The sequence below is a fragment of the Schistocerca americana genome, chromosome 2, assembly GCF_021461395.2.
Source record: "Schistocerca americana isolate TAMUIC-IGC-003095 chromosome 2, iqSchAmer2.1, whole genome shotgun sequence".
Taxonomy (NCBI): domain Eukaryota; kingdom Metazoa; phylum Arthropoda; class Insecta; order Orthoptera; family Acrididae; genus Schistocerca; species Schistocerca americana.
The window spans coordinates 789,024,500-789,045,804 of NC_060120.1; the positions used below are offsets into that span (position 1 = coordinate 789,024,500).

At 38.1% G+C, this 21,305-nt stretch overlaps 1 protein-coding gene across 1 annotated transcript in view; it reads left to right on the forward strand.

The window, feature by feature from the left end:
- LOC124595233 (transmembrane protein KIAA1109) overlaps positions 1–21,305 on the forward strand; it is a 509,204-nt gene that overhangs the window by 241,181 nt on the left and 246,718 nt on the right. The window contains exon 44 of the mRNA XM_047133891.1: positions 6,845–6,971. Within this exon, the coding sequence (XP_046989847.1) occupies positions 6,845–6,971 (127 nt within the window). The remainder of the gene's footprint in view (positions 1–6,844; positions 6,972–21,305) is intronic.

Below are 21,305 nucleotides of genomic sequence, written 5' to 3' on the forward strand. Positions count from 1 at the left end.
GATCTTTTTTCTTGTAAGAGTGGATATATTCATACACACAGCCAAACTGTGAGGCCTAGTGCTGTATATTCATTATCGAAAATAGTTGCCTAGGTAGATGGAGGTGGGTAGCAGGGTGGGGAAGGATGCACAAGGCAAGCAGGGGTTAGCAAGATAGTTTGAGGCAGGTCTTTCACCAGATGACTCAGTGGCTGCACAGCAAGACAGAAGGATTTCTGAGGGTAGAGTGTATGAGGGATAGAGTGTGGGAGGGGTGGAGAGAGAGGAAAGGAGAGGAAGGTGGTGGTGAAGAGGGAGACAAGGAGGGGGAGAATAAGGGAGAAGGGTGGAAAAAATGGGGGAGAGAGATCGAACATGATTTGGATTGGGAAGGAGTGGTGTGGTCAGAAGGGAGAAGGGAAAAAGTAATTTGAGAACATGAGAAAGAAGCTAGGGGAGGTTTAGGCCAAGGGGATTTTGTGTGTGTGTGTGTGTGTGTGTGTGTGTGTGTGTGTGCGCGTGCATGCGTGTGATATGCTGGAGAGGGAATAGTGTTGGGGTGTGCAGCATGTTTGGCAACTAGATGATCAAGTTTTTTGTTTGCCACAGTTTGGCGATGGTCATACATGTGAGTGGACAGTTGGTTACTTCGTCGTGCCCATATAGAATACTGTACAGTAATAGCAGCATAGCTGATATGTAATAGAGCTGTTTACATATATGGCCTGGCCTTTTATTGGGTAGGAGATACCTGTGACTGGTGTGGGAGGTTGCTGATGTGAGGAAAGAGATGGATTCAGGTGTCAGTTTTTGGGGTGGACCTAAGGCCTTGTGGAGGTGCTGAAGGTCTTGTTGAACTTCCAAGATGGGACCATAGTCTTGAGATTTGCTTCCAGAGGAGTTGGAAAGTTGATGAGACCCTCAGCTACATCATAACTATGATTAGTGACCACTGTGGTGGAGCCTCTGTCTGTCCGAAGGATGATAAGGTCTCGATTGGTTTTCTAGTTATGGATAGCTTTGTGTTCCATAGTCATGATGATGGACTCACTGGAGAGGGGCTTAAGATGGGAAAGCAAAGCCAGATTAGTGAGGAATTCATGACAGATAACCAGTGGATGACTGGGTGGAATGGGAGGAGTATCATCGTTGGAGGGAGGTTGGAACGTCTTTAAACAGGATACTATGTGGGGTTTTGGTTGGATGTTGTAAGTGGGATGTGTAGCAAAGTAATTCAGGGGTGGGGTAAAGAAAAGCATGGTTAAATTTAGGTTGTTGGCTAAAGGTGAAGCTTTTAAATAATACTGGTTGTGTGGGTCGGAGTTTGGCAGGAAGGTGGACAACAGTGGTACAAGATGGGTATATAAGCGTAGTCTGTTTCATGGAGGGTGGGGGAAGTTTTTACGGATAGGGAGCCAGAGTAAGCCAGTAAGACATGGTGAGAACTATGAGGGCTTGACAGGGGTGGGAAGGTGGTTGATTCAGAGTGATATGCTTTTTCTGCATTATAGGTAACTGCATTTGGGTATAGAACAGGTGTAGCAGGGAGAGCTTCCTCAGATGGTGCCAGGAAAGCTTTTCCAACTGTTGAAGGGTAAGAATTCCCATTGCAGTAATAAAATTAAGGAAGTTGGGGTCACAGAGTAAAATGATTTTGCGAAAGGAGCGGAGGCCAACAAGTATCATTGGAGCTTGGATTGTATGATTATGAAGGACAAGTTTGGTGAGTGTGGAACTGTTGGAACTGGAAGATGTTTAGGTTCTTGCAGTAGGGTGGGTGACAGCCCAAGAAGCCAATTTTAATGGTAAGCCCATTAGGTGGGATACCATGTGCCAGACAAGATTTCAGGAAGAGGATGTGTGCTTGGAGTTTTGCTACGGCAAAGGAGAGTTTTCGATATTGGTGGAGGTAGAATGAGCAGGGATTCATGGTTGGATAGTTGGTAGACAAATGGAGCTACAGGAAATTTGTTAAAAAAAAAAAAAGATAAAAAATAAGAGGATAAAAACTTATGGTTGAAGTTTTTAACAGAAATAGTTGGTAATTACTGCGAAGAGAGCTATCTAGGAAGTTGTAAGGAATATCAGGAAATGTTTTACGCAATCAGGAGGTAGTAGCAGTGTTCATAAATAGATAAGCTCAGTCGCAAATTGTTACACAGGGCTGTGAAAAACCAAGCACGATTGACAATGCAGTGATAAATAAACACACGAGTCGGTGTGTAAACTGCACTGGCATTAAATGTTAAACAGTGGAGGGGGGTGTCACTGTGAGAACAGCACGGCAGTATTTAGAGTGGTTGACTTTTACAACAACGTGTGTTCAAATTGTGCAACAGACGGTGGCTGGTATGTTTTTTGAAGACAGGTACCATAGAGGAGGCATGTTAAAGAATAAAGAATGGACAAATGTGTTGTAGATTAATGAAGAATGATAGTAACAAAAGTAAAGGGGTATGGCATGGAAGAGAGCTGAATTGACAGTGTATAACAATAATGGAAATTACTGGATAGAAAAATGTGTAAAATAAGGGAAAGGCAACTGCTTACCTGTGGAGGATTGTTGCCTGGCAAACAGAAACACATAACAGAAAACAATTAACAATTGATTTTGAGCTCTTACTCTTTTTCTAGTAAGGAAGCATGCACTCTTACACACATCCACTCAGGCACTCAAACGTACATGCTTGCAGTAGCAGCAAGACTAGGAATTCAATATCAGTTATTAAAACTATTTGCTTGGATAGATGGAGGTAGGGAGGGGGTAATAAAGGATGCACAAGGGAGCTGGGCAGTGTGGGGCAGGTCTTTTGTCAAATGACTCAGCAGTTGCACAGCAAGACAGAAGTAGTTCTGATCGTAGAGTGTATGAGACAGAGAGAGTTGGAAGGGTGGAGAGGGGGGAGAGGTAAGGAAGGTGGTGGTGAAGAGAGAGACAGGGAGGTAGAAGAGTAAGGGAGAAGGGTTGGGTGAAGAGGGATGGGGGGGGGGGGGGGGGGTAGAGAAAATGCAGTACATGATCTGGATGGGGAAGGAATGGTGTGTGCAAAAGAGAGAAGGGGAAAGGTAAGATGATGTAGTGAGACACAAGGTAACAGAGATTTTGAGCAGGAGGACTACAGGATATGCTGGAGAGACAATTCTCACCTGCATATTCAGAGACATTTGTGCCGGCCTGTGTAGTGAAGCAGCTGTTGAATTCGTTAGTGTTGAGATGTGCAGCATGATTGATGACTGGCTGATTGAGTGTTGTTTGCCACAGTTTGGTGGTGGCCATTCACGCTAGTGGACAGTTGGTTACTTGTTGTGCCCACGTAGAATGCTGTACAGTAATTGCAGTATAGATAATATATAACATGGCCCTCTCCCCCATTCTGTTAACGAAGTGTGCAATTTACAGAATGAATTCTCACTCTGCAGCAGAGTGTACTTTGATCTGAAACTTTGTGGCAGATTAAAACAGTATGCCAGATTGGGATTCGAAACTGAGACCTTCACCTTTTGCGGTGCAAGAGTTCTGCCAACTGGGCTATCCAAGCATGTCTCACAACCTGCCCTCGCAGCTTCATTTCCGCCAGTACCTCATCTCCTACCATCCAAACTTCACAGAAGTTCTCCTCCATAGCATTCCTTTCAGGAGCGCTAGCCCAACAACATATGCAGAACAACTTCTATGGAGTTTGGGAGGGAGGTAATAGATACTGCTGGAAGTGAAACTGTAAGAATGAGTCATGAGTCGTGCTTCGATTATTCAGTAGAGCTCTTACCCAGTCCTGGTGTGGGACAACATTTTAATCTAACAGGGAGTTTTAGAGTGTGTAATTTATTTTAACACTTATTCTTATTGTTTCAAAAAGGAATGAATTGTTTGAAGTTGCATGATATGGAAATGGCATTTTTTATTTTCTAAACTTGCAGAGCTAAGCCTCAAAATCTGAACAAATGATGCAGTGGTACTCTTCCGATTCGTAACTTATAATTTCAGATGCTGGCTCAGCCATTCTGATTTAGTTTTTCCACATGTACCTGCAATCCCAAAGGTGGTTGCAAGTGCAGTTCTTTCAGTATTCCCAGTCATATGAGTTACTAATATTTCCCTAACTGTCTCACTGCTGGCTAAGTTTACCTAATTTTCTTATTAGCATTATTTCTTTATACATTCAGGGCACTTTATCAGTTGAAATGACAATGAAAGGTATAACAGTTTATTTTCAGCAAAATATGATTTCCAGTGACTGGCAACCAACAACATTTCGTATTGGGTTCTGTTTTCAATAACGTGTGCCCATCCATATACCTAGTTGACTTCTGTTGGCTAAAACTGAGAACTTTTCTGACAATGTTTTATCCCAGAGAACTCTATGTAAAAAACAGAGCACAGGTTTTTTTTCTATTTTCTAAGAGACTCTCATTTGTTTCACATGAATGGTATGAGATATCTTTCAAAACACTGCAGGCTATTTCTATACCCAGTTGAGCTGTGTTTTTCCTTTGTAACTGTCTCATGTATTGTGATATGTTAAACCCTGTTAAGAGAAAAGAATAGCCTAATTAATGGTCTGTAGTTTCACTTTCTCTTGTCTGATTGGTTTCCTGTTTGCTTCTCATTGTATTCTTGATGTCAGGTACTGTTTGGTTTGTTTATTGTGTCTCTTTTTACTCATTCGTGGCTCTCATCCAAATTTTCTGAATCCACTCATAAGTTTCATACTGTTTTCAGTTCATTTAACTTTAATCGACATTCAATCTCATCCTTTTATTAATGGGCTTCTCCTTAAATTTTACTCAGACTGAACAAAATGGTTTTTAATGGTAAAAATGCATCTAACATTTCCATTATCTTTTATTGCATTTTATACTACTTGTGTTTATATCATCTCTCTTCTCCTTCTTTAAGTATATCTTCTGCTTTTCCTCCCCTCCTCACTATGGACTCCCCACCTTATCTGCTATCTCTTTCTCAGTCTTCCTCATGGCTGTTTCCAGTTAACCTGTCAGAAAATATTTTTTTGTCGCTTTTTCCTCTTCTGTTCTCATCATATGTTCATATCATTAACCTATTAAAACATATACACTCACTTAAAATCATTGAAAACTACAATATATTACATTAAAGACAAGCATTTTCTAAACTCAGACATTGTAGGATGAAAGGGAGTCCATTGAAATAAGTATTTCTTGTTCCAGAATGTGTTAAATGCAGGATTTGAAAGCTTAGATTAATTGAGTTGTCAACAACTTGATAGTTTTCATAGTTTCCAATGGTTTGTTTTATTATCTTTGGCTAATTTTATGTATAAGTAAATAGAGAGATTGTTGCAGTCTTCAGTTAAAGTTTCAAAGATGATTTGAGTTCAGGATGCTTTCTCATTACCAGTTCACTATGGATGCCCATCAATCTCTTGATCTAGTGGACTTCATCTTGACGACTTCAGTTTTCATGAATTCTGGTTGCTGCAGTTATATGCAAGGCAGTGTTAAGGATTTTTTTTTTTACATTGCTTAAAATTAATTTAGAATTGTTTTCCATTCATTTGATATACTGCTGAATGTATGACTCTCTACATTAACATGGGATGCAGCAAGTCCTTTAGTTTCTTATGCTAGTAATTCTTGATACTGTTTTGAATAATAATAATAATAATAATAATAATAATATGCAGGTCTTGTAATTGGATGCCACTTTAGTGATTTACGTGTTTCTGACCTGCCCCTGTTATCCAACTGGGGAATTGTTTCTGGTGACTCCTTACCTGATTGAAAGGGTGAAGGTTATTTTAAAATGCACTCTGAAATATCCAAAGTCTGACTGGAATTTAATCCCATGACATCTCAGTTTCCAGGAATGTACTTTACACCCAGACCTCTGGGCGCGACTCTGTCTTGAAATCTGCCATTCTTTTGCTGTACGATATGACACTCATTTACATGATTATGTTTCATAATTCTGCTTGAAGGTGCAGCAATAAAAGACAAAAAGTGCGACAGCTCAATTAATAAGAGCTTCTAGTCTTAGATGTATAACTTCTGTTTTCTAATTCTTTTAATATGCAACTTCTCTTTGTTGGATACGGCACCTAATAATGATCAAGTAAAAATTCATATCAGTAAATTTGAGAAAATACACAGTTCAGAGATTTTAGCCTGTGTGAAGAGATCTTGTAGAATGGCTGTACTACAGTGTCCATAAATGTGCTGGACGTACCTAATATAACTATAAAAGTGCACACATAAACTAGGTTCCCACTCAGTTTACTCAGATAAGTAGTGGTTTTAAGTAAAATAATTTGATAAGCCATAGTTGAATGACTTTGACACTTCATTAAATGATTATGAATAATAGAAATATTTTGGGATGCTTCTTATTAGCATTACAGGGCGTTGATGGGAAAGAAAATTCTATGCAAGACTAGAGTATTGGTGTTGTAACAAGGTCAGCCACGTCCATGTTGATGCCAAGATGGCTCCTTTATTCGTTGCATGACCCTTCAATATTTTCTTGCTAAATCAGGTTGAGTTCTCTGTCTCTAATAATTTAAAACACTAATATAAAAAGGTAAACAATGAATTTAACAAGAAAATGTGAGTTTTATGTGTGTTAGAGTGATTTATTTTGGAAACTTCCAGGGAAAAAAAAAAGCCAATTAATATGTTGTTCGTGTTAGTTTGTTGTTGACAGTTATTAAGTTTGCACAGTGTCTTGGAAGCTGAATTTGTAAAGTGAGTGCAAATTCAGTTTTAGCTCCAGATGAGCTCTATGTCATGACGTTTATGCATGCATTTTGTGTTGTTTCTTAATACACATGCACACTTATCTCATTGAGCACCAGCTTCTAGAGAACTTTTTCATGCATGCTTTTTGCAGGAAAATGTTCTCACAGATGGAGAGGGATCAGGGGAGGAATGTGAGGTGACAGATGAATGTGCTATGCTTCTTAACACGAAGGATGCTTCTCTTCATAAGCATATTAGATCACAAGATAAAAGCACTGGTAAGTTCATCTCATTCATATCCATGCGTGCAGTGCATTCGGTGTTGGTGTTGGTTATGGTGTTTCTCCCTCCTCTAACATAAATAATAGCAGTTCTGTTTTTATTATTAGTCTTGTTTTATGGTTTGTTGTTGGGTTAAGGTGTAAAATATGTGTAGCTGTGAAAAATGTAACCTGTCTTTCGTTAACGGAATGCGGATAAGATGATATGAAAAATCCTCAAGTTTTTGAGGGATAAAATTATACTGAAGTGTGTTAAATATTTTCTGTGCCATTTCTCTTTCATATGACTAGTTATAGGCATTTGATTTCATTCCTCGATGTGATGTGTTTTGTTAATAGGCATGAAAGCTCTTTGTTTCTACAACTAATTGTGTTGCATATTGGTGGTGGTAGATTTAGGTGCACAGTAAGTAGAGATTTGTATTCATTGTGAGTAAAGAAAATGAACAGTGGAAGGGTTAAAGGTAGAGCTCTTTGCAGATATGAATTATCTTCTGTAGTGAAATGGAACTGTTATTCATTAAGTGAATTATGTATTAGCAAACTTTTAAAATACCCTGGAGACTTGAAAGGTTATTTCTAGTGTTTCAGAATCATCTGAGACAGATGCTTTAAATCGTTTGATGGAAATGTCAGTCAAGGCTGGATGTGTTTTCAGTATATGGATACTTTAGAAAACCTTCTCCAGGCACTAGTGTTCGATGTTCCTCACATTGCTAAGTGATGATAGTTTACACATGTTCACACACAACCAGACATACATCCAAACTGACCCCTGTGGCATCAGGCTTTACATATGCTGGCTGATTAACTGTTCTAGGAGAGACTTACGCAAATATTTTAAAGTTGTAATCTTTTAGTCTGCATCTTCAAATTGTTACAGTGTTTGAATACATTTGTCATCTGCTGTAAGTGTAAACCATAAAGCACAGAGAAATGTATGTTGCAGGTTGAGGGTGAGACTAGATGAGAAGTGCTAATAGTTATGATACATAGCTAAACCATGAAACTGAAAGGGAAGAAAATATTAGTGGTGAAGTAAATAATCCCAGATATATTTATAAAAAACTTTTTAAATTATTCTCCCCTATACCAATTATGTTCACCATGTAAACAAATACCTGACTTTGAAAAGTCTCATAAATTGATTTAATTAGTTTTCTGTGTGGGTAAATAATACCAAACAGCATGGAAATTAATATATTAAATTGAAGGTTGCTATTGAGCAGTTTAATGTTCCACACGTCTGTAATCTGTAAGGACACATTAGTAATGTCTTCATGATTGTGAATTTGGGGAGCAGTGAGGCATTTGTAAACATTCGTCATTTTGAAACCTTTGTCATTTGTTGTTTGCTATTTTATCTACATCTACATAGATAGTCCGCAAGCCATCGCACGGTGCTTGGCGGAGGGTACCCTGTACCATTTCTAGTCATTTCCTTTTCTGTTCCACTCGCAAATAGAGCAAGGGGAAAACTATTGCCTAAATGCCTCTGTATGAGCCCTAACTTCTTGTATCTTACCTTCATGGCCCTTATTTTTTACGTTCAGTGTATGTTGGCGGCAGTAGAATTGTTCAGCAGTCAGCTTCAAATGCCATTGCTCTAAATTTTCTCAACAGTGTTTCTCGAAAAGAATGTCACCTTCCCTCCGGGGATTCCCATTTCAGTTCCTGAAGCATCTTCGTAACAGGTATGTGTTGCTCAAACCTGCTGGTAATAAATCTAGTAGCCCGCCTCTGAATTGCTTTGATGTCTTTCTTCGATCCGACCTCGTACAGATCCCAAACACTCAAACAGTACTCAAGAATAGGTTGCACCAGCATCCTGTATGCGGTCTTCTTTACAGGTGAACCACTTTTTCATATAATTCTCCCAATAAACCTAAGTCGACCATTCGCCTTCCCTACCACAGTTCTCACATGCTCGTTTCACCATATATCGCTTTGCAGTGTTATGCCCAGATATTTAAACGACTTGACTGTATCCAAACATTACAGGTTTGCTCTTCTTACTCATCCGCATTAACTTACATTTTTCACATTGAGGGCTAACTGCCATTCATCACATCAACTGGAAATTTTGTCTAAGTTGTCTTGTATCTTCCTACAGTCACTCAACTTCAACACCTTACCATACACTGTGACATCATCAGCAAACAACCGCAGATTGCTGGCCACTCTATCCACCAAATCATTTATGTATATAGAGAACAGCAGCGATCCTATCACACTTCCCTGGGGCACTCTTGACGATACCCTTGTCTTTGGTGAACACTGGGACTAAGTTAGATGCTAACAACTGCTTATCTGCTCTATCTAACAGAAACTTTCTCCTAGACTTCTTGACTAATTTGTTAACTTTCATTATAATAGTTGCTATAACATCATCATGATCGCTAATTTCTGTTTCTATACCAACATTGTCGATGAGGTCTGATCTATTGGTAGCTACAAGGTCTAAGATACTTCCATTGCTTGTGGGCTGCCGAGCTAGCTGCTCAAGACAATTGTCAGAAATCATGTTCAAAAGTACTTAAAAGTACTTCGTGTGACTGTCCGCCTGTACCCAGTTTTTTCATTGTTTGAATTCGCATACTAGAGAGTCTCTTTTGTTTAGAAATGTTTACTTCAACTTTGGAACAATCTGAATTTTTCAGTTTTTAGTCTTTAATCTATGACCCACCACTCTTTGTGTTTATTCCTCTTGATACCCTACAGAAAAGGTCTGTCTGCTGCTAATAAAAGGATTTTACCAGAAAGTTTTCATATTACATGGCTGCATCAGATGGATGCTAGCAGCATTTCAGGTGGAAAGCAACATAGAACAAATGCTCTGCAGTCACTGCTCATAGTTGACACATTCTACTTTAGGGATGCTATATATATAATTTTTAATTTCATATGTTTTAAATAATATGATTTTATTTTTGATTAATAGTCCAGAATTGTCTTCAAACCACATCTAGATTTGTTCAAGACACTATAAAAGGTTGGCTGAACACTTTCATAAAGAGATTTATTAACTTGCAACATTTCCTGGAAATTTGTTACTGTAAGATACAAATACTGAATAACTAACTACATACATTTTTTGCACTATTGGAAACAAAACAAGGAAGAAGCGTGTAAAATATTTATTTCGTCTAAATTAGATGGAAATGTTTATAACAGAGGAATTAGTGCATTCATATTGACAGTTAGGTATTCTTTCTTTCATTAGCCACTCAAGGAAGCTGTCAAGAGAACACATTTGGTAAGTTTTAGAACTTTGGTAACACTCTGTTTGTCCCAAAAATTATAGCACATTTAGTATTTTGGGTTATTTATGAACATGGCAGCATGGATTTATTATTATTATTATTATTATTATTATTATTATAAGGTTACAGTATTCAGTCTAAGGCAATATTTTGTTTAGCATTTCTGCCCTTTATGTACTAGTATTTTCAGATCTAAATCATAATCATAAATTCTCCTGTTTTGCAGTTGTCCATTGTTTCAGAGATCCTAGGAGAATTATCATCTTAATTCACAAACAAATATTTTATGTGATAAGGGTTTTACTCACAAATCTCATGATGTTACATGAAATGATGTAGCCACATGTCAAATGTGCAGTTTTCTATTTATGTTCTTTGTTGATTTCCGGAACAGATATGAAATAGTACTCTCAAATACTACACATGTACTACATATTACATTACTTACAATCAATTTGTGGCTTTCTTATTTTCGTGTTTGGCATGTTGAGTTTGAAATTATGAATAAAAATAAATAAGTATACACAATATATAAGTAATATCATGTAGTGTGCTTGACAGTCTGGCCTCAAAAATTGCAGCACCAGAAACGATAGGAAATAATAAATTTTACTTCTTATGTTTATATAGTATAGTAGGAAGAATATGTGATTAAATCAGTAGATGATTTTGATTTTAGTGCAAAGAGCTACCAGTTCTGGCAGCAACAGTGGCTGTAACCCATCTGGGCATAGAGTCAGACTGAACTTGGATCTCGTGTATGAGTATGTAATTCCATGCTGCTTCAATTCTGTACTAGAGTTCATCAGTTGTGGCTGGTGACAGGTGGTGTGCCAGCTGCATGGATGCCCCTGACCAGATGTTATTAATGGGTGAGGGATCTGTAGAATGTGCTGAGCTGGGGTATAGGTGAACACCATTTATATCAAAGTAGATCATGATAGCACAATCAGTATGTGGTCTTGCATTATCTTCATGAAAATTAATGTCACAAAGACCTCAAATATAGGGCACAGCCATTGCTCTTAGCAGAAATATAATGGCTGCTATCCAAACTACCAGCTTTGCAAACCATAGGTGATCATCAATCCAACAACTTCCTATAGCATGATGATGAATGCAATCTGACAATGTTCAAACTCCTCCAAGACACCACACACGGATATGTACTTCGTGATGCTGTACATAGAAATGGGATTGCTCTGACAAGGCAAGATGATACCACTTGTGCACTATTTGCTTACAAGTCAAGCATTGCAGATGGTGGTTGTAAAAAATCACATGAAATCAGCAGAAAGAATCACTCATGAGTTCCAAAGTGCTACTAGCAGTGTAATTAATAAATGACAGTGTGCAAGGAGTTCAAAAGAATGGGATATGATGGCTGCTCATAAGCCACATATTTCTGTAGTCTGCTAAACAACACTTGAGATGTTGTAAAAAGTGACACAACTGGACCGTGAATGACTGGAAACCAGTGATTTGGAGTGATAAACTGTGCTAGACTTTGTGGAAATCCAATGTAAGAGTTTGGGTTTGGTGAAAGCCTGGAGTGTGTTACCCACCATCTTATGTAATGTCAACAGTGAAGTGCAGAGAAGATGGTGTTGGGAGTGCTTAGGGTGTGGTCCCCTAATTCACTTAAGCAAATGCTAAATGTGGAAGGACATGAAAATATTTTACAGCGCTGTACTGCAGAGGAACAGTTTGGAAGTGATGATTGATTGTATCGGTATGACAATGCATCCAGTAATGAAGCAGCAATTGTGAATAATGGTTTGTGTATGATAACATTCCTGAAATGGACTGGCCTGTCCAAAGTCTTGAGCTGAATCCAGTGGAACACATTTGAGATGAGTTAGATTGCCAAATTTGCTCCAGACCCCAGCATCCAATGTCAGTACCTTCTCTGGTTTTGCCTCATAAGGAAGAATGGGCTCCCTTTCCTCCACAGACATTCAGACGCCTCACCGAAAGTGGCCCCAGCAGAGTTAAAGCCTTCATAAAGGCAAAGGGTGGACATACCTCATATTAATGCCTACTAATAAATGTCCAGCTTACTATTGATGGGATAGTATATGTTCAGTGTTGCCATTTGGCTCACCATTATCTGCGTACTTCTCTCTGTTGCTTCATCAAAGGAAGCCACAATAATGGTTACTGTTCTGACAGCCCGTGATTCTCCGTATGTCGTGCAGATACTTGTCTTCCTGCAAAAAAGCCCATTTCATAATTCAAGATAATTGATTAGGCTCTACAATCCCTCATGGCTGAGTGAAGGATATATCTGTCCTCTCAGTGTTGAGATCCTGTATGGCATTGAATATGGTCCCTTTGAATCCATTGATTCCATATTAGCATGACAATCGTAGGTTCTCAAACAATGTGAGCAACAGTATTGCAAAACGATAAATCACAGTCTCAATAGGCTCTGATCCTGCTGCTTTCAAATTCTGACACAGTGTGGCAGATGTCTTTCTTTCAGGAGGCATATCACAATGTTCTCACAAAGAACCAACATTCAAATGCAATTTATGAATAAGACTCCAGCCGCATGATTTTTCCTTTGATACAGAATGCAGATGGTATTACTTCCATTTGTTTTATGCATTTAGCTGAAACGCTAATCACTTATGAATAATAAAGTATGAATAATAAACATTCCTTGTACATGGTATGAAGAAAAATAATAAAGCAGTTGTTGATAACAAGCTACACAAATTTAAGGCAGTAGTATACTTTAGTATGGTTTTCTTGTATCTGCACACATAATTCCACCTAATTTGTTATTTACAATGTGATTGAAAGGTGTAAAAATGTGTTTTGTCACCTAAGTGTTCCCTCAAATGCTATATGCAGTTTGTTAGAGGACCATTAAACCCAGTTTTGACCATTTTAGAATACATCAAGAATTCATTTATAGAACACATGAACAGCTCTGTTAGAGCCTTCTATGTGGCTACCTATTAGCATCTTTCACATGTAAACCAATTGCAGTTTGTCATACTAGTGATATTATAAACTGCGGGTTAACACCAGGTACCCAAGACAGCTCTGTGACTATTAGGTTTGTGAGTTCTGAACTGTCACATCTGAGATACATTCAGTGGTCTTTGATGTTGGGCAAATTTTGGGCCCATACCATAAAGTAGTTCACATCCTCACTATTCTCAGGGTACTGTAACGTAATTTCAGCAGTGTGCCATGGGCATTTTTGCTGAAAAAGGCCATGACTATTGGAGACATCATCATCAAGTATGAAGGAATATAAGTAGTCAATGCTAATATTGTCACATCTCACAGAACTTATGATGCTCTCACAGCATAATACTGCTGACTATAACCTATTTGTGTTACGTGTACTTGTGATGATGTGGTGTTGTAGAAGACTGAAGATCTGGAGTTGATTATTGATGTGATTTAACAGGAAGGATGAGCCACCTGACCAGACAGTTCCATTTATAATGACCCACAATCAGATCATGGTTTTTCAATGCATGCTGCAGTCATGAATGTTGATTTTGTGGAGTAAAACATTTTTGGATTCTAGATTACACAAACACTGTAGGGCCGCGCGGGTTAGCCACGTGGTCTGAGGTGCGTTGTCTTCCAGAAACACAGTATGTTCAAAAAGTACTGAATCTTCTTCTTACCCACATAAACAAATGAAGTGTGAGACACTTTCTTTGGTGGAGATATGGTGAGGGATATTCATACACACTTGCAAACTTTTTGCTACAGGTAGACAGCATTAGATTAGATTAGATTAGATTAAATTGATTATTCATTGCATAGACACACAAAAGAGGGGATCCTCCTGGGTGTGGAACATGTCAGATAAACACATTACAAAAATGTAATTAGAAAAACTTGAGTTTCATTAATTTTAATGGTCCTCAGTCAATAAACAGTACATGAATTAAAATTAAACTTCTAATATTTACAGGTTTAATACTTACATCTGTTTTCATTAAATCCATCATTCACACAGTAGGTAGTTACTTGGCTGTTACAACCAAGTATTGTCTAAAATTAAAGTATAATAAATTTTCGTTAAAATGGTCTATTGCACTAGTTAAAAAATTCATGGATGGAATAGGAGGAGTTGGCCACCAAAAATTTATGTATATTGTTCTTATTCCTGGTATTGATACTGTGTACTAAGCAGTTAATTGGAAAAAGAGATGCATTATTTACAACAAACTTCATTAAGGAATAAATATACTGAGAAGCTGTGGTTAGTATGCCCAATTCTTTGAATAGGTTTCAACATGATGTTCTTGGATTTACACTACACATTACTCTTATTATATGCGTCTGTACTCTAAAAATTTTTTCTCAGTTTGTGTATTACCCCAAAATATGATACCATATGACATAATGGAATGAAAATAAGCAAAATATGCCAGTTTTTTTATATTTATACTTCTGCTTAATTTGAATTACCTTCAGGGGAAAACAATTTTCAAGTAAGGTGCTAACTTTATTAATGAATGTCTTGTATTATCCATTTGTGTCTTGGATGCTGTAACCATCCATCCAATTAATTTCTTTGAGCAATCCCCTAAATTTCTCAGTTTTTTGCTGTTTTATTGACCTTCTGTAGTCAGTTCTGATAGATGTTTTACCCTGACAGTTTTCAAAATTTAATGTTAGGTGTTGCATGTCATGGTCAGATAGCCCATTTACTACTGGTTTTGTAATGTGGCTTTGTTGCCTAGCATTGTCTATAAAGATATTATCAATGGCAGTCTTAGAACATTTGTATACCCTAGTTGGGAAATTTACAGTAGATATTAAAGTGAACGACAATGTAACTGATTTCAGTAACTGTTCACTGACAGAGTTTTTCAGCACACCTATATTAAAATCACCAGCAACCACTAGTTCTTTGTTTTTTAATTTTAGATGAGACAATAAATCTTCAAGACCGTTTATAAACTGCTTGAAATTTCCTGAAGGTGTTTTGTATATTGCTACTATTATAAAGAACCTATTACGAAATTCTATCTCTGTTGCACATGCTTTTAAGTGCTGCTCTAAGCAAAATTTACTAATTTCAGTATTCTTAAATTTAAAACTGTTTTTAACAAATGTGGCAACACCTCCTTTCTCCATATTTTGTCTACAGAAGTAATAGGCTAACTTAAATTCTGTAAGGTTTAACACATCTATACCAGTGGTCACATGATGTTCAGAGAGGCAGATTATATCAACTGGCTTCGATGACTCTAATTCAACAATGCACATAAATGCTTCTAAGCCCTTGAATATTTTGATGCACTAAGGATAGTTGGCATTTCACATTTACTGAGATGAAATCAGGTGGAAATAAAATTTCTGCTGATTGCTGTAAATTTTTAACCAACAGCTGTGTTCACTGATCCATTGTGCCAGGATTATGCTGTTTGAGTTCTTTCTCAAACTGAAGGTTTGTTTCAATCTTTACTTCTCTCAGAACTTGACTTCGTTCTGTCCTACCTATCCTAAAAAAAGGTTCTGCTCCAACACCTATGACCACTGGTATATTACCACCCATGGCAGTTCCTCCTCCCCCCCCCCCCCCACCCCCTTACATTTCCTGCTATTAGCCCAGCCAGCTTACCCTTCCCTTTCCTGTTGAGGTGTATTCCATGTCTTGTATAATCCCACCTACTGAGAGAATCAACAGGAACCAAAGCAATATGTGACCCCACACCTGACGCAAGTAGCCGTTCTAACTCCAAATTAACTCTCCTGATAGAATAGTTTAAATGAGGTTGGTCATGGCATCTCAGAACAGACACAAACTCAACACTGGTATGTCTTGTTAGTCACTAGTAATTACTTTTAGGGGCATTTGCAGCTTGGGAAATAGCCAAAAATTACATGGAACCATATTGGGGGATATCGGAACCTGACTAACCACAGGAATATTGTGTTTGGTGATAAAAGTCTGAATCATATGTGCAGAATGGGCGGATGCAATGTTGTGACAAGCCAAATTTTTGCTGCTCACAGATCTGGTTGTTTGCACCACACAACATTATAGAGGCAACAAAGGACCTCCTGGAAGTATTCTTCTGTGATGATTTGACCTTGTGGAGTATATTCACCTGCACCACCTCATGATAGGCAGAGAAAATGGTCAACATGATATTGCCGCAGACCTGCCATATTTTTCTTTTATTTTTATGTCTCAGGAATCGTGAATGTTTTCTCTGTGGTGACTGAATTTTGTTTTCTGGGAGTTACCCGCATCTCATCACTTGCGATCACGGTTTCCAGAAAGCTGAGGTTACTGTTTGCAGTGTCATATATGTCCAGTGCAGTTTCCAGACAGTGTTGCTTCTGATCCATTGTCAGCAGTTTAAATAAGAATTTCACAGACACTCTCCTCTTGCACAAATCATCATTTAGAATTGAATATACTTATTCAATGTTTATCTATAACTTGTTCACGATTTCTTGTCCTGTGATACAATGGTCTTCCTTGACCGAAGTCTGCACTTGCTCGGTAACATTGTCATTTTGGTTTGTTGAGGATCTGCCTGGACACAGTTCAGTGCCTACTGACATGCGGCCATCTTTGAAACATTTGTACCACTCCTTTATCTGTGACTTGGTGAGTTGTTCATGGTACCATCCCCAAAAAGCCTGCTGAAACTTGGAAATGATTTCTGTGTGGGTACAGTCAAACTTTTGACAAAATTTGGTGCAATATTGCTGTTCAATTTGTTCCATCGTTTTATGAATTACTGGCATCCAATGAGTGTTAAAAACAGACACTTGCTCGTAGATTGGCTGATAGTGACTAAAGTTTTCTACTGGCAGGAAAAAGTTCACAAGTTGCATATCTCCATATTCTCCAAGTGCACCACATCTCCACCAAAGAAAGTGTCTTGCACTTCAGTTGTTTATGTGGGTAAGAAGAAGATTCAGTACTTTTTGAACATACTGTGTAATCTGCAGCTCAAAAATGGTCTCTGACCAAAACTGGTTGTACAATTAAAAAATAAATTGTTCAACAGCTTCACATGTTACAACATGTCATTTTTACAACACTTAACTAATTGGTGAGTTGAACATATACTTCTGAAATTATAACACATTTTTATGTACACAGAAAACATATGAGTTAGTGCGTGGTGGTAATCATTTTATTTAGGCAGTTGGTCCTAAAATACACCACATACATTAGTAACAGAACTGAGGATCCAAAATGTTATTGGATAAATAGTTTCTTGGTTTCCAGATATTTATTTTTCAGCATGAGATGTAGACACAATTGGGTTAAAATGTTATGCCCTTAGTCGTTTCTCAGTGAATGAATTTAATGTTCATGCAAAAATCTAAGTTGCAGGACATCTATACTACTGAAACATTTTTTTATGTTGTATCAAGTATCCACAAATCCTAACTACAGCAGAAATTTGCAAGAAACTACCTCGCACAGCACAATATGAACATGTGAAAAAACTTGCATTGTCTGTATGGTTCTTTGTAAAACAGTTTTTGTGCACATGGACCAGAGTAACAACATGACTGACAGTTGTGTACAGGACAGGTGCTGCAGCAACAACCAATGAGAGAATGAACTTAGTCACGACTGACATCTGTTCTATTCATTGTTGCAATATTGCTCTGCACTGGTGCAGGTACCACACTGTCAGTTGCAGATGATCCTTCCTGCTGATATTTCAAATTGTTATTCAATTACTTTATTTCTCAGTTCAGCATGTTTAATTTACACAACCCAATATCTCAAACAATATGCATTATTACATAGAAAAGTCATAAGGCTGTTATGATCTTTCAAAGCAAATAGAATAATGTATATTAACAGATGACTGTGTGAATAAATTTGTTGTGCAACCACACTGTTGTAGCTGTCACAGCCATGTTGCATGCATGGTTAATAGTGAATTAATGATATCACTCCTTTCTGTGTTCAACTGTCCTCTGTTGTCAATCACTTTGTTATTTTGATTTAGGTGTAGTTTACACCCTACTTTAAGTTGACAAAACTCCCTAACAGAAAACTCCCTAATAGCTTCTTTTTGCCACTTCTCACATACGTTTTTGAGACCCTCTTGCTGTTATGTACTTGTGTTAGCATGAAAGCTTTCATCTCACATATTTGCAAATTAGTATTAGCTGTGATAACATATTTTCATCTTTTCAATGCTCAAAAGGCATAACCATGCGGATAATAATTACTTTAGGCAACAGCTTCTGTAACCAGTCAATATGTTGAAACCACAAATATGTAACACATTGGAGATGAGATACAATTTTATCAATTTGGTATACCATATTCAATTTTAAGTATTTACACAATATTTAGGATGTTGCTGTGGTTGCCTGTGAAAGAAATAAGAACTACATTCAGTGGACTTCAAATTGTTCTTGATGGGTCTGGGCTACTTATAGTAAACTTTGTGTAGGTACATATTAATGTAGATCAGTTGCAGTAACTTCAGTGATAGTGAAATTGTATGACATATGGGACAAACATCGTAGATAGTAAACAATGTCTGTTTTGTTGCATAATTTTCAGCTGTTAGCATTTATCGCAATCAGTTGGTGTAGTAACATACAAAATTATCAAATTATTAGTGGCAATGTCAATAAATACCTGTATTTTACTATGTTGTGTTTATAACTTATTGGTCTGAAATGGTTGTACACTTAAAGAATACTGACATAATGATCTGTGTACAGGAGCCAACCTGAAGCCAGATGAGTTCATGAACATCACTCAACTGACTTCTATGCCACAGACACCATTGCCAACTCCGGGCATCGTGATGGGGGGTGTAGACAGCCTTTTCAACTCACCCTCCCCTCCCTCCATACATCACCACCACCACCACCATTCCCATGGTCACACTCATCATCATGCTCATACCCACTCTCGCAAACACAGAAAAAAATCCCTTGCACCATCTCATCCTCCTTCGTCATCTCGTGCCAGTATTGTCTTCCCAATTCTCGCTAGTGCCGGAACAAATCCGTTCACTGCTGCAGCATCAGCTGCAACGAGCCAGCGCAGATTTGAAACTGATATAAACATTAGTAAGTACTGTGAGCTGTGTAGAAAAACTGTTGTAGTTGCAGTTTCAGTTTTGTTTATGAAGCACATGAAACCAAACTTTGCAATAGTAGGTACTCATTAGAGGCATGAGCTCTCTTGTAGTAGAATTGAATTGCACTACCATTAAAGTCTTGAGTGTGCCTGTGGTAATAGTTTATTTCAAGAAAATGTTACACTAGATCAGTTACTTTTAACGGCATCAGTCCTTTGCATGATATTTCCTCCCTCATTTTATTTATCTGTAGTCATGAGAAGCTGGGTTTTTCATCATCTGGTGTTACCACCAAATTGTAAAAACAGTTTTGAATGACCATGCAGAATCTGAATGAATGGTTTGCATTTCTTGTATATTACAGATCGAGAACTGAAAAATTTCTACTAATGTGTAGCACAAAGAATGTGATAATTGGCAAAGATAGACAAAGAGAATGATAGGCAACTGTTCAATCTCAATTGATTAGCAGAATGGGTAAAAAGCTTCATTTGGTGGGATGGTGTTGCAAGGTTCCGGAATGAATGTACAAAAATTTATGATAAAAATAAAAAATTTAAAAAAGAAAAAATGAAGGTAAAATACAGAGCAGAGCATGAAAAGCAATTGAGGGTTTCATTTTATTTTCATATGATTTGTTTTTACCAACTCTTTCCTGGTTTACTGCAATTTCCTTTTAAAAATACTGTAGCAGTCAGTAGCTGTAGCCCTCATTATCAGCCTGTATGAAAAGGGAAGGTATCTTGTAGAATTTTGCCCAAAGAGTAGTTTAATCATTGAAAACACTTGGTTCATGAATTGTGTATCACGGATGGCTATAATTAAACTTTCCCTGTTTGACACGTAATATGGAAACTAATTACTGTACAAGTGCCAAACTTGGTAGTGTTAATGACAAGGAGATGTGGGAGAGAAATAATGCAGAATCAGTTCAGTTGAAATACTTTTAATATGCTGCTTTGGTACATCACATCAGTACACACCGGTACCATTACTGCTACAAAAGGGGCTCAATATGGCACCCATCAGTGTCCAGAAGAGTCTGAAAGCACAGGATTGCATTCTGCACAGCAAAATGAAGCCTGTCCATAGGTATGTTGGCTACCTCTCTTGATGTACTGGGCTTCAGATCAGCACTTGTGAATGTTCCCCTGGTAAACCCTGTCCACCAGGTAGCCCCACAACCAGAAGTCACAGGGAGTGGGATCAGGTGATTGTGCTAGCCAAGCATTTGGAAATGATTGGCTGATAATTCGATTGTTTCCATATGTGGTTTGGAGAAGCAGGTAAAATTCATGAGTGTTGTGTGGTAGGACCCCATCTTTCATGAAAAGTGTCGAGTTCAATGTGTCTCTCACCTGTAGGGCGGGTATGACACGCTGGCGAAACTTATCACAGTAATGCTGGCCAGTCACACCGCACATCATTAATCCTTGAGTGCTAACCTGTTAAAAAAAAGTATGGGTCAGTGATGAATATTGGCGTGAAGCCACACAATACAGCGACACATTCACCATGCAGTGGAACTTTATGCGCAGTGACTGAAGGTGAAGATCCCCACAGTCGGCAATTCTGTGTGTTCACCTCACCCATCAGAGAAAAATCAGCTTCGTCTGTCCATAGGATGGTCCAGGGCCTGCCCTGCTCAACTTCAATCCTTGCGAGAAAATGGAGAGCGAAGTCAACATGTCGTTATGCATCCTGTGGTGTAAGCTGCTGTACAAGATGGGTCTTATATGAATACCATTTGAGAATGGTTCAAAGCACCTTCTGTACAGTAGATCATGGGATGTTCAACTGTCATGACTAATCACATGCGCTGTCTTACGATTGGGAATTGCAGTGTTGTCTGCCATAACAACAGCAATTTCATCAACCACCTGTGGTGAAACCACTTGTCAGCATCTTCCTGGAGCGATGCCCATTTCTCCAGTTGATTCGAACTTCTTCATCATGCTCCGCACAGGTGGAGAAAGAGGACCTTTCCATAATCTTTTCAG